Consider the following 13,898-nt stretch of genomic DNA (forward strand, 5'->3'; position numbering starts at 1 on the left):
GCTTTGCACCTGTATGTGCAGCATTGCTCACCTTAAGACTTACTTGAATCGAGCCCACAAAAAAAAAAAAAAAAGAAAAAAAAATCATTAAGATTAGCAAAGCCTTTTTTAGCCCTCCCTGGTCCTCAGAGGCTGATGGGCTCCATGGCACCCCATGTCCTTACAGGGCTGGAGGTTTCTCTCACCCACCTCCTGCTGTTTCAAGGAAATAATAGGGCAGTGGCCGCCCATTGCCAGGAGCAGCTCTTGCCAGGAAGCGCTTTAATGCAAGGTACATCCTGTGGCTGCCCTTCCTTCTGCACTTCTCCTTTCCCTTACCCCCAGCAGCCTTCTCACGGCCGGCTCCCACCACCCCTGTGAGCTCAGCACTTCCACCTCTGTCCCCACGTGTGCTTTGGGGACAGCCACGGTGGTGCCGTTCCCTCCCTCCAGATCAGTGCTTTTTCTCCCCAGCCCTCATTTCTCCATCACTTTACTCCTGTTGTGACATTTCTCTCCTCTCTCTTACTGATCCCTTCTCCTGTTTTGTTTCCTCTCAGCATCCCATAGTGGTGCTTCTCTCTTTTTACCCCTTTCTTCATTTACTTCCCTCTGCTCAAGAGGCCAGAGAGCCTCACTGAGGCAGAGGGATGCTCCCCTGGAGCGTTATAGGCTGCAGCCACCAGACCTCATCAGAGATGGTCCCCACCTGAAGAAATTGCTGTGTACAGACTGGACGGGAAAGAGGGTGAGGGAGGAAGTTTAGTGAGAAGTGTTTTCCCCAAGCCTGTCCAGCGGGGCCAGAGCCAAGTCTTCTCTCCCACTCACTGGCCAGCTGTCTCCGTTTTCAGCCCTGCAGAAACCCAGCGGTAGAGCTTTCAATAAATAAATAAATAATGAAAAACCTAGATTAATTAGGGATGAGCTCATATCTGGTTGTGACTCATCTACTGGAAGCTGCAGCGACCACCATCGCTGTGCTGGGAATCTCACTTTCAAGGGTGTGGTGACATGCAATTACAAGACAGGGTAATCAAAGCTCAGTCCACTGAGTTATGCTGACAGCAGAGATGTTACAGGCTACCAGTTTCAGGCCCCACACCTGTATGTGCATTCACATGCACATGAACAACACGTGAGCAGCCCCATGGAGCCAGCAGGACTATCCAAGGCTCAGGCATTACCTGAAGCCCAGATGTATGTTTGTGCCAGTCCAGAGTAAGTCAGTTTGTGGGCATGGTCCTCTCATAAACTGAGACCTGGTGGGAGAGAGTCAACTTGCTTCATAAAATTCAGAAAAGGATGATGGTGTGTTGCAGAATCAGCAATGACAGCGATGTCCAAATAATGTGCCTATCACTGGTTTTGCTCCAGATGTTTTTATATCATTCACCTGATCATCAGAAAGGTCTTTAGGCTTGGTAAAGCTCCAAAGAAAGTGACTTGGGAAAACCTCTCTCCCGTCCCGTCCCGTCCCGTCCCGTCCCGTCCCGTCCCGTCCCGTCCTCTCCTCTCCTCTCCTCTCCTCTCCTCTCCTCTCCTCTCCTCTCCTCTCCTCTCCTCTCCTCTCCTCTCCTCTCCTCTCCTCTCCTCTCCTCTCCTCTCCTCTCCTCTCCTCTCCTCTCCTCTCCTCTCCTCTCCTCTCCCCTCCTCTCCCTCACAGCAGTAGGGAGGATGCCCCACCTCAGGGGCTGTGGGTTGCGACGAGGAGCATTACTTGTATGAATGAGCCTGTTTTCATTGGGGCAGATGCGGAAGCTGTTACAACCACGATGTTTAGGAAACTGGTGAAAGGAAGCAGTCTCTCAGTAGCGTAGGGGCCGGTTCAGGCACTCAGCTCTGGCTGCTGCCCCAAGCTGCGTCCTCGCCGTGATGCAGCACGCCCAAGAAGACCTGACTGCACCCGGAGAAGAAGATGATACCTTTGGGGAAGGTAAAAATCATCTTTTATTCAACTAATCCTTCTCCTGTGCAGACTAGGGGCAGTTTTCTAGCATGGGTTGTATTTCTTGGCAAATCTGAAGTTCTCTGTGGGCTCCAGAGAGGCAGGTTGACCAGGTTTTCTTTTTTCCCCCTGAGAGAATGGAGAACAAAGGCACACCAGATACAAAAACAACAACTTCCACATTGTTCAGCAGCTTGCTTCCTCAGCGAGGAGCTGACTGCAGGAGAAGAAAGCTGGGGGGCCACCAAGTATGTTTGCTATGGCAGCTGCAAAGCAGCACGCTAGGCACTCAGCGCCGCAGGTGCAGCTGCCCTTAAAGCAGTCGGGGCTAAAGGCGCCTGCCTACCTAAATCCTCTGAGCAAAATTAGCCTCCTCCTCTCTGACCGCCACAACACGGGGCAGGGTTTCTCATCCCCACAACTGCTTGATTGCTCGCTGCTTGCAGCCTGTGCCGCCGTGTACACGTGTTTCGAGCACTGCTAGACCACAGTAGTAAAGACAGTGAGATAAGGCAGTCTGGAGGAGAAGGATCTGGCCAACGATGTGTAATTTCTGCTGTTGCTCTCTGCTCCCCTCTGCACTTGAGCAGAGGCTGGGGGACAGCCCGCTCATGCAAATCTTCCCCCGGCCCCTGGCAGTTTCCAAGGGAGCTGAAGGCACAAAGAGCCTCCTGGATCGGCTCCAGAGACTGTGAACCTTTAAACTCGCTCGCAGCACAGCTTCAGCAAACCTCATTTAAACAAAGCTCAGCTGCGGTTGGTATGGAAAACTTAGCCGTGAATGGTGCCAAATCGAGTTATCTGAGCCTCAGTGAAAGACATCAGTGCAGAAAAGAAAGCAGCCTCAGTGATGTACTGTCTGCGTTCAAATACATTTCTCACGTATATATGACCCCGCTCCTCGCCCTGTGACACAGTCCTGGCTCAGAAGGGCAACGGATTTGCAGAAAGGAGAGGTCAGAGCATTTGCATTCAGGCAAAAATCCCAACAGGCCAGGGAGGAGCTGACACCACCGGGCAAACCAACTTGCACTGAATTCCCTGTGGCTCGCCCCCACGCAGGTGGAAGCTGCCTCTCATGATAGCCCACCGCCTGCTCCCATTCAATATGGGTATTTCCACGTGGGATTTGGGCTTCATTGCTGTTTCTGCAACCTGTAGTCTATGCTCTTCATCAGAAATGTAGGAGGGAAGGACAGAGATGTGTGCAGGTCATTTGGCATATATGTTGTTTAATCTAAAGGGAAAGATACAGCGCCCAAGAAATCTGTTCCAGCCTCTCGGCCAGGTTGTTTCTGGCAGGGCTGACCCAGTAATAGAGCAGTCTGGTTTTTTGAAGGCAGGGATGTTTTTTGAAACCTCTCCACGATCGTTCTTGGAGCAGGAGGTTGGACCCGATGACCTCTGAGGTCCCTTCCAACCTGACTCACCCTGTGAGCCTACGAGCTGGTGCCTGCCTCTTCCACCCACCTGCGTGCAGCTGAGGACAAATTCACCCCAGCTGCTCCCCTGGCCAGAGTGCTGGCTCCCAAGCCTGCCAGCTGGAAGCCCCAGATTAACAAGGCACAGTGCTCACCTTCCCTTCAGCCCTCCTTCCATTCTCCTGAACAGCTCAGCACGCCAACGTTACATTTTTGGCTGTTATTTCTGTAGTGTTGCTGACCCTGGACAGCCCAGCTCGCTCTCCTGGGCTGGGTGGGATTGGCGCGAGGAGGAGCGATGCCTGCTTTGGTTACAGGGCAGTGTGGGGAGAAATGTGTAGTAGCAGACACAGGAACCTCTTTCAGCCTGCCAAAATCTTGTGTGGGTCTGTTGCTGGCCCCTGTAGTGCTTCAGCTGAGCTCCTGAGACCACGCAGATGCACCAGTGCTAGGGGTGAACCTGCTCTTCTCACCCAGGCTAAAATGTTCATCCCCCCAGCTAGGGGGAGGAGAAGCACAGCTCAGCATCCGCCCTCCCCTCAGTACATTAATCCTGCAGGGGGCTGTGCCAGCGCCAGTGCTCTTAAGCGTGCTTAGGTTGAGACGGGAAATTAAACCCATGTCATTGTGTAACTATACAAGAAATCTATTTCTGTCAGAACCTTGCTAAATCTGGTAGCACTGATCTGGGGGCTGGGTGTGCCTTCCCTGGTGCCTCAGAGGGAATGCGAAGCTGTGACACCTGAAACTTCAAGCTGCAGAGATGTATGCACCCGGCAAGACCTGGCTGTGGGTTTTCAGGCCAGATGGAGCCATTTCTCAGGTGCCCAGCTTGGACTTTCAGGGTGTCGGCTGTCTTGTATTTTTTTTTTTCACATCTGGCATGATTTGGAAATGAGTAGTGGCACCCATGTGCCTTTTTAAGTTGTCCCAGTGGTTAGCTGCTGTCATGGTAAAAAACTGCTACATCTTACTTTTGGCATTGGTTTGGTTTTAGAGTTTGTTGCCCTTTTGTCTAGGAGAGCAAAGAACTTGCTCTTGCTGTAGGTGTGTGCCCCATAACTACCCACAGGCTGTGACCACACCATTTTTGCCCTTTGTCAGACAGACTGCTGTCAATGAGTGTTTCTTCATAAAGTGTGAGATTTAATCTTTTAAGCATTTTCATGGATCTGCTTGGAACCAGCCCCTTGGGGATGTGGACACCAGCATGGAGCAAACTGCTCCAAGACTGCTACACCAGGGACAAATCCAGAAGTCACCTGATCTGTTCTTAATATATATATACCTATCATCAGGATCACTTCAAGGATCTGTTAATAGGTACAAGGACTTCTTGAGTCCTTTTGGGGCATCACATGAGGGGACCCTCTTCATCAGAGTTTCCTCTATAATCCTCATGTCTTTCAGCATCAAACTTTCTCAGAACATGGTTAATGCTATCCCATAGTTTTTGCCTACTTCCTTCTCTCCCAGATAGGCCCATACTAAGACCAGATGAATCAGCTCACTCTCTCAGTAGTCTTTTCTCCCAACCCAGACACTGGGCAATCTACATATTCAGTCAGTCACAACATAAAGTTCCCTTTCAGGTCATGGGCATAGAGTTAAACCCCATTGGGACAGAACCAATCTGTGCAGGGCCTCACTAGATGCAGACATCCTTGATGACTCCTCAGCTGGGTTACTTCTGTCACTCATGCTTGTTTTGAACCCATTCAGCATGCCCCAAATTGATCTACCCCACTTCAAGTTTCTTAGTCAAGCTTTCATGCAGTACCAAGTCTTATTTCTCACAGAAGTCCAAGTTTAGTATCAACACAATTATTTTCTATAAAACCCTAATGAGTGCCGCGGGTTGTATTCCATCTCCTTTAATTTTATGGTTTATATGGCTCCTACATCAGCTGTTCTGTGAGGAGGCCAGGGCCACTGCCAGGCTGTCACACCATTAGTGACAGAGCATTAACTCATAGTTCTCTGGAAATCCTGTGGTACTTCAAGTGTTTTTTTGAAATCAACAGAAAGCTCCTCTTCAAAGCAATCATTTAAAATCCTTCTTTGGGAAAGGTAAGGGGAAAAAACTTTTCACATTGATATGGAGCTGGCAGTGATATTTTCTCACGTGCATGCCAAAACATTTGTAGGAAATGTCTGCATTTTCTTCATGCTCTTCTGCCAAGGCAGGGGTCTTGGCACAGCCAGAGCTCATGGATCAATACAGAGACATCCATGCACAGAGTTTGCAAGTTTTCAGCTCAGCACTGCAAGCGTATGGGTCCAGGCATTTTGTTAGCAATGATCAACATATTTAACCTGGGAATGCACAGGACAAATAGAAATTAGGCTGTCATATCTTACAGATCTTTTTATACAGCTACTTCACCCTTACCTTTCCTCACATTTCCTCATCGCACTAAAGCCTGCCTGCCCTTTTCAGGAGAGAGTAGAGTTTTAGGCCAGGGTTTGGGATCAGCTTTGAGGCTTAGCTGAAATGAAATGTAGCTACCATTCACAGCTACATGCACCACCTGGTGTATTGTAATGTAGCTGCTGGTGTTAGGGAAAAATGAGGATGAAATCTTGGGTGTTCTCCTGACCACTGTGAGAGCAGGGATCCTTGTCCTGCTGCCCACCTCCATCCCTACCTGTCCTTTCAGCTCATCTCACGTGCCGGGTGATGGAAAAGGCATGCGGCATGCTCACTGCGGCACAGGGGAAGGAAAACTTCCCACTCTTCATCACCAAGGTAACAGTGTAGACTTGAACTAGATAGATTTTAATACGAGATGTTTGGCCTATAAACTCAGGTTTGAGCACGTTTCTCTGGGAACATGGACAGACCCATGTAGAGGGTAGCGCCAAAAGGAGGCCACACGCCATGGCACAGCTCCGCCTGTTCCTGTTTATACTCACCTGCTTCACACAGCTGCTGCTCAGGGCTTTGCTCCGTGGGCAGGCAGAGAGCTGTGCAGGCGGGTTTGAGCTTTTCTGGTGTGAGGAGGTGGTGTGGGATGCCCGTCCCCACCCCGGACATCCCCACACCCGCCCGCCCTGCTTCCAGCTGTCCCAGGGCAGCTGGAGTCCTATTTTTAATGGGGTGTCGCAGCAGGGATGATTGAGTCCTTCAGGCCTGAAATTAAAAAATAATTGAAATCAGAGGCACTTTCTGCTTTGTTGTCTCCCTATTTTTTAATTAAAGGTCTTTGATCTTTTCTTTTTTTTTTTTTTTCTTTTTTTTCCCCTTTCTCTGTCTGATGGCAACTTGTTTGGTTTGCATTTGTCGGCAATATTTCCGGATCACTATTAATAACAACAGCAAGGGGGAAAAAAAAAAAAAAAAAAAAAAACAGGTCAAATAATAAACAAGTGGCATTTAACCAGCCCTCAGAAAAAAATGAAGGTACTTACAAGCCAGAGAGAAGTCACAGACAGTGGTGCTCAGGAGACCTTCTAGGCTTTCCAAACCAGCATCTCACCAAAGTTTGAAGCAAAACTGCCTTCCTTTCCATAATTTTATTCACATTTTTTAGATAGCCTCCTTACAAAGCTCCATGAAACACATGTTTTTTTTTTTGTGTGTGTGTTTTGTTGTTGTTGGTTTGGATTGGATTGGATTGGATTGGATTGGATTGGATTGGATTGGATTGGATTGGATTGGATTGGTCATCTGGTCCCTCTATTAAAGTGACAAAAACAGCATGTGCCCGGAGCAAGCTGATGGCACAAACAACACCACCCCTTTAGCGATGCAGGGCACAGCTTGCTGCCTGCGAAGCAGCCTTCCGCCTGTGTGTGTGCTGAAAACAAACGTTTGTGGCGGCTGCACCAGGGGCGCGACACACAGAGCAACTCGCTCAGGAAGTGCAGGGTTGAAGGCTGTGAGTAAAAATGAGAGAAAACAGCACCAGGACGTGAATTAAAGGGACCGGACAGAGCAGCCAGGCGCTTGGCAAGGTCGGTGAGGCACCACAAGGCCGACAGTGGGCTGGTCTCCTGATGGTAGGGTTGTTGTCAGGCCCTGCAGAATTTCAAGCTACATTTCCAAAGCTAGGACCTGCCGTCTAAGAGCAGGAAAATGATAGTAGGGTAACAGATGAGGCAAACCCACTATGAAATCCTCAGCACAACAGGTTTAATGCTGCATAACTTACAGATAGGAAAGGGGGATAACGTTGGCTCACTCTGGTTTAAATGCAAGGAGCCTGGAAATTGGAAAGTTCGGGGACCTGGAACTTGGAAATGATGGTAAAAAGACGGAAAGACAAAAAATTAGGAGGAGTCTGCCTATAATTAATAACGATCCACCCCACAGAGAAGAAAAAACACTGAAAATGCTCAAGCCCCCTCCTTGACCCAGGACCCTCAGTGAAATGACCACCGTGGGAAGCCAAACCCCAAACTTCCCCAAAAGCCTGAGGTATGTGCAGTGTTGCACACGAGCTCTTGCAACACCTCCCATTTCATCATGTCAGCATCGCTTGGCACACAAACTCCATGGAGCAAAAGGAGTTTTATTCGTATCCTTCTCACCCCGTGCTAGCTCGGGGTGGTGGAATAGCTCCACTGGGAGTGCGGATTTGACCAACAAGGCACTGCGGTTATTTTAGCACGCTTGCTGTGACTTTGTAGAATGAGATTGAGAGCTCCCTGTGAGTTTCATATCCCCACATACTAGATTTCCTCACTTGAGGAGAAAAAATAAAAAAACGTGAGAGGATGCAGCTAATGTTACGGAGCTAACAGAGGTAGCACAGAGCAAATGAGATTTTTTTTCTGCCTCAAACATCACAGCTTCTTAGCGATGACGATGTACAGAGTAGAGAGAGCGCAGCCCGCCTCCTCTAGGGAATCATTGACTTCTGTGGTGGCATCTGGAGAAGCTGCCTTGTTTATAAATGGGATGGTTTGGGGAGTTTTGGTTACGTCAGGACTAGTGGATAGGGCCATAACACGCACTGCTCACACTGAGCTGGCACATTTCCTTCCCATCAGCATCTCGCAGGAAGATTTTAGAGATGTAGATAGATTTGAAGCTAGATAGCATCTCTGAGATCCCACAGCAAACATATGCGAGGAGTGCCACACTGGCAATGCGATCACACATTTAACGAGTGAGGCTCTTTTTTATTAACAGAGGGGTGGAAACATTGAAAAGAATCCATATAAAAATATTGCCAAAGAGAAATGAAGCCACAGGAGAAGCAGAGCCCTTCAGCACTGTTGAACACAGCTCTGGAGCTGGATGGCTATAGTGTTTTTTTTAATTATTATTATTTATTTTCCCACGGCGGGGGGGGGGGAGGGGGGAGGGACAAAACAAAACAAAACAAAAAAAAACAGGCAAGGCAGTATAGAAGGTCCTGAGCTGCTCTGCCTCTCCTGCCACTCTGGGGAGTTTCCTGCCCTTTCTATTCCTGACGCCGGCCACAAGCCAAGGAAGAGTTAGCTTAATCAGCAACACCAGCCGCTGATTAGTGCCAAGCTGCTGTCGTTAATCGCTTCCAAAAATCACTGCGCTGAAAATAGTACCAGGGTCAGATGCTCAAAAACTGGCCTCGTTTCGCTGGTATCACATAACCTCTGCTGCAGCACCAGGCCATGCCCCCAAGGCAGCACTATTTCTCTGCTTTACAGCTCATTTCGTTTGTGATTGTTTTTTTAAATTCATTTCCCCTCGCAGCCCCAGTGGCATGAGAAGCTGCCCTTCACCTTCCCTGGAGGAAACATGTCTTGCACGTGGTTAAACACTCTCATGTAAAGGGCAGGCTGGACCAGCAGGCAACCTGCATCCCCCAAAAAAAGACTCACACCGTGCTGTCCCAAGGGCTCAGTCAGCACTGAGGACCCCCCTCTGCTCTGGAATCCCAGCCCAAATATTTGGCAGATGCTCTTCGGGCTCCTTGCATGACACAGGCAGCGTGTTCAGCGCGCTCCCCCGAATGGCATTTCACATGCTCTGCACTTGTTTTGTATCTGCTATATTTATGCCGCAGAAATATGCGCCGATGAGGAAAAGGGGGCCATGGGGGTGTCTCGGAGGCCGTCGTGTTATGGAGATTTGCGCTGCAGTCACCGTACTGCCGTCGGTCTGGAAGAGATTTCAGGGCAGCCGTGGTTTTACAGAGGATAGAAATTGCTCAGAGCCTTATCCCAGAGGACTCTTCTTGGGTTTCTGCTGCAAAAACTGTCATGTGAGTAGCTGGCAGGAATCCAGATGGCCACCAATGCAGCCTTCCCACAGGGCGCTTGATTCTGTAATTGTCTGGCTCCTTCCCCTCCACCCCAGCCTTTGCATCTTTCTCCTACCTGACCATCCAGGGTGGCTGCCCCATCCCTGGAGGTGTTCAAGGCCAGGCTGAATGGGGCCTTGGGCAACTTGGTGTGGTGGGAGGTGTCCCTGCACATGACTTCAAACCAGCTCAATGCCAGAAGCACAGCTGGCAGCTACACTCCCCAAAAGCCCCACGTAGTACCATACCTGCCACTTTAGGTCTCTGATCACCACCACAGCTTTGATCATGGCATCGTGTTGCTGACTTCCAGCTGTCCAGGAAAGCCAAACAGTGTCCCAGCAGTTCCTCTCACACCTTATTTAGGAAACAAGGGACGGACGTTTTTCGAACCCAAGGAGGGGACAGACAGGAGGGTAGGGCTACACTAACAGAGGTGCCATGTGCACACGGGGAGAGCGGCTCCACCAGGCCTGGTCACTGAGCAGGCTGAGAAGCAGGAATGTGCTGACACCTCCAGCTCGTCCACGAGATCCTCACCACCAAAACCTGCCCTGGAGAGGGGCTGGAGCCCACTGGGGTTGGTTTTGAAGGGGGAGAGTTCTGGGGGAATAATGGTGTAATTGGTGGCGCCTGGTCCCCTAAGTTACGTATGTGAGGGCAGGTAGGCTGTGTGCTTGTGAAGGTGCCTCCTAAAGGGAACTTGCTGTCTTCAGGTGCAGGGACCTCAGACCAACACAGATGCAGCAGGGTGTGATGAAGGCTCCCCTTTCTGTCCCTAACCCTCTCCCTCTGCTCCCATATCTTGCTTTTCCTTGGTGTGCCATGTGTGCCCTGACCGCTCTGTGGTAATACACCCTGCGTTACACATGCTGCAGTCATTCCCAAAGACCCAGCAGTGCCAACTACCTGGCCAGAGGCCCCCGGAGGTTGAATCTGTCCCAGAGCCACCCCAGAACATCAGCTCGAGTGACCTGACTTTCCCATAAATCGCCCTGAGACCTGCAGGTGGAAAGTTTTGCAAAAGCGACACAAAGAAGAAAGCAAAATGAGGAACTTGAGGGTGGAGCAGCAACACAGTGATGGGAAGTAGAAGGGGGGAAATGGTTGCACAGTGGTTACAGGGTGCAAGTGGTGAAAAACAAGTGGGTATCAAAAGCTTCTAGAAGGAGATCAAGGAGAGTTAGCTACAGGGTGACTGATGGTGAGCTCAAGTCAGATGCACTGAGCAGGCTCATCTGGCAGAGAAGATAGAAATACAGGCACGGAGCCAACCCAAGGAGCAGGACGGGCAGGGTGAGGTGCAGAGAGCAGGAGGGCTGTGGCAACACAGGATATTGAGCTGGGTTAAGTGATTGTGGGTTGGTGTAGGGTCAGCCTTGCCTAGGTTGCTTATGACAGATTGCCCAGTTTTTTGCTCGTGAAAAAAAATGTACACAAATAATCTGCATTAAGGGCTAGGGGGGCCTAATCTGCCTCAGAAAACCAAAGCTGCAAGCCACTGTCTGGTGGCTGCTTCCTCCAACACATTGGCTGATCCGAAGACACTAACGAGAGGCGCCCATGCAAATTGCCCCTGCATGGTCTGCTGCCACCAGCCCCCTCTTTCAGGTGTCTGAAATCAGACAGGACTGGGCTGAGCCTTTGTATCTGCACAACAGGCATATGTCCCTGTGGCACTCCAGGGAATGAGAAGCCCCCACACTTGCCAAAGTCCTCGAAAGGTCTTCTCTCTGAGTGTTTTAGGGGGGTAAGGGTCTGTAGGAGGTCTGTACCCCCCAGACCTCCTTCTTTCCAGGTTTCTATAGAGGGCAGCTGCATTAGTCCTGAAGGCCATTGCTTTGGTCTTCCTGTTCTGTTGAATTGGGATGATGGCAAAACTGAAGTATTTGTCATTACATTCCCCACCCAGAGAGATGTGTAACATAATGGGGACAGTACCTAAAGGAGCCTACAGGACAGCTGGGGAGGGACTTTGTGTCAGGGGGTGTAGGGATAGGACAAGGGGTAAGGGCTTTAAACTGAAAGAGGGTAGGTTTAGGTTTGCTATAGGGAAGAAATTCTTCACTCAGAGGGTGGTTAGGCACTGGCACAGGCTGTCCAGAGGAGCTGTGGATGCCCCATCCCTGGAGGTGCTCACAGCCAGCCTGGTTGGGGCTTTGGGCAGCCTGGTCTGGTGGAAGGTGTCCCTGCCCATGGCAGGGGGTTGGAACTGGGTGGGCTTTAAGGTTCCTGCTAACCAAAACCATTCTGTGATTCAGTGATGTGTATCAGCCAGAAAATCCTGCTCAGATCTTGCAAGAAGCCTTCCAGGTGTCTGGGAGGAGCACAGCATTTAGGTATGCCCTAATCTCTTCCTTGGAAATCCTGATTTGCTCTTTGGCCTGGGAGCAAAGGCTAATAGAAAGCAAAGTGCTCCTGTAAAGCCCAGCAGGTAATTTAAGAACTCAGGCTTAGATCTCTCAAGTATAACGTGGGCTGACATTGCTGGGAACTGGTGCTTGTAAAGGTGCACAGGAGCTGGCAGAGGATAAAGTGCATGACAACTGACAGTTGCTGTTTTGGAGAGGTCACCGTGTTTTCAGGAGACAAAGTCAGAATCAGCTTTGCTGTTGTCACTTAGAAATTGTGCTGGGGACATTCATGCTGACCTGTTTTTAACACAACAGCAGATTAAGCTGCAATACAGTGAATAATTTATAGGAGCAGTAGCATGATCAGAGCCACGACACAATGGCAGCTTCGATTCCTGCCTAGTGATGGAGGGAGGCAGAGCTCTCTGGCATTTTCCACTGAATTAGCAAAACAAGACACACGTGGGATGACTGACCCGATCCTTTCAAAAGCCTGTGTGTCAGGCTGAATGAGTGTTCAGAAGGGCTATGTGGGGCAAAGATTTTATCTAGAGCATCCTTAAACCTCCTCAGCCTCCTAGCAGCTTTGACAAGCAACAGCCCTGGGGAGCAGGGAAGTGGGAATGCATATGTAGGGGTGAGGGTGAAGAGAGGAGTGAATAAGATTTCCGTGTTTGCTATGCAAAACTCTATTGAGAAACCAAGAGAAACAGCTCATACATCCCCAGCACATGTATTTGCATAGGATTGAGAACATTTCCTTGAAAGAGGAGGCTGCAAATGAAGGAGGCGTTCGCGTCTGCAACCTTAGGTTCCAAAAATCTTCTTATCTTCCGATACAACTGACAGGGCCAGGGGGAATTTGCAACATGGGGCACACAGGGTAATTGCCAGGAACCACTGTAGGAGGCTCAAGGTTGCAGTAAGATGCTGCAATTAGCAGACAACACTGGAAACCTTTAACAAATTAACCAGACTTCCACAGTGAGAGCTGCCACCCCCTAAAAGGCTGAAATGGACTCAAAAGCATATTAAGTATGCATGATGAGACATTTATAGCTTTCAGCATTGCCACAAATATTCCCTCTTCTCTTCCCCTGACATTCCACAGCCCGAAGCGTGCAGCTGCCTTTTTCCAGAAAGCAACTTCTCCGCCTTGCCCCCCCCAGCTCACGTCCCATGAGAAACACATGAAGCAGGGGCAGAGCTGGTTCAGGCAGAGGAACATCACAGACGACCCTAAAAATGTACCCTGGGACCTACAACAGCACCTCTGTGTCTCTGGAAGTGTCACCCCCTGGACCACTGCCAAGCTCAGAAGCTTTGGGAACCTTCAGGTCCCAGAGGTCTGCACACTCCTGCGAAGATCACCCATTTATGATTTTTATGCTTTTGCTGAATCTGGAGTGGTTTTCTCTCATTTCTGCTTCTGAGGGCAACAGGGTGCTGTTTATATTCGGCATACAATATAAATACCACATGTTCATTATTACTGCTGAAAATTACTTAAGATTATAGGTCAGCTGGAACTGGCAGCTCAGATTTTTTATTCAGCGAGCTGCCTTTTTTTTTAATTTTCTTTTTTCCCTCCAAGAACAATGCTTTGTGAAACCCAAACTCTTTGTTGTCATTTCACAAACTCCTCTGTACAGTATCATCCTGTGTGTGGCAGGTCTCTGTGCTCCATCGACAACATTTGCATTTGAAAGGGCGAATCTGACCCAAATGGGGAAAGACAGGGGTGTACAGGGAGAGTACCAGTACTGCCACCTCCCAAACTGTGTCGATTTACCAATCCCACAGCCTTGCCAGGAGTTCCCAAAAGAAGCACTTCTAGTTGTTTCAGAAACACAAGGGAGAGCTTGTTAAAGGAATCTGCAGCAGCTTGAAGTGTTGGAAGAGGGACAGCAGATTGCATATAAATATATATATATATATAAACATATATAAAACCCCATATAAACAT

The 13,898-nt window shown here is 49.4% G+C and overlaps 1 protein-coding gene across 1 annotated transcript in view; it reads left to right on the forward strand.

Moving 5' to 3' along the window:
- Positions 1 to 1,804: 1,804 nt before the first annotated feature.
- The window catches only part of RIPOR2 (RHO family interacting cell polarization regulator 2), a 60,686-nt gene continuing 48,592 nt past the window's right edge, over positions 1,805 to 13,898 (forward strand). Inside the window, exon 1 of the mRNA XM_084281831.1 lies at positions 1,805 to 1,912. Within this exon, the coding sequence (XP_084137957.1) occupies positions 1,852 to 1,912 (61 nt within the window). The 5' untranslated portion in view covers positions 1,805 to 1,851. The remainder of the gene's footprint in view (positions 1,913 to 13,898) is intronic.

The sequence above is a fragment of the Netta rufina genome (assembly GCF_964035555.1).
Source record: "Netta rufina genome assembly, chromosome: 2".
Classification (NCBI taxonomy): Eukaryota; Metazoa; Chordata; class Aves; order Anseriformes; family Anatidae; genus Netta; species Netta rufina.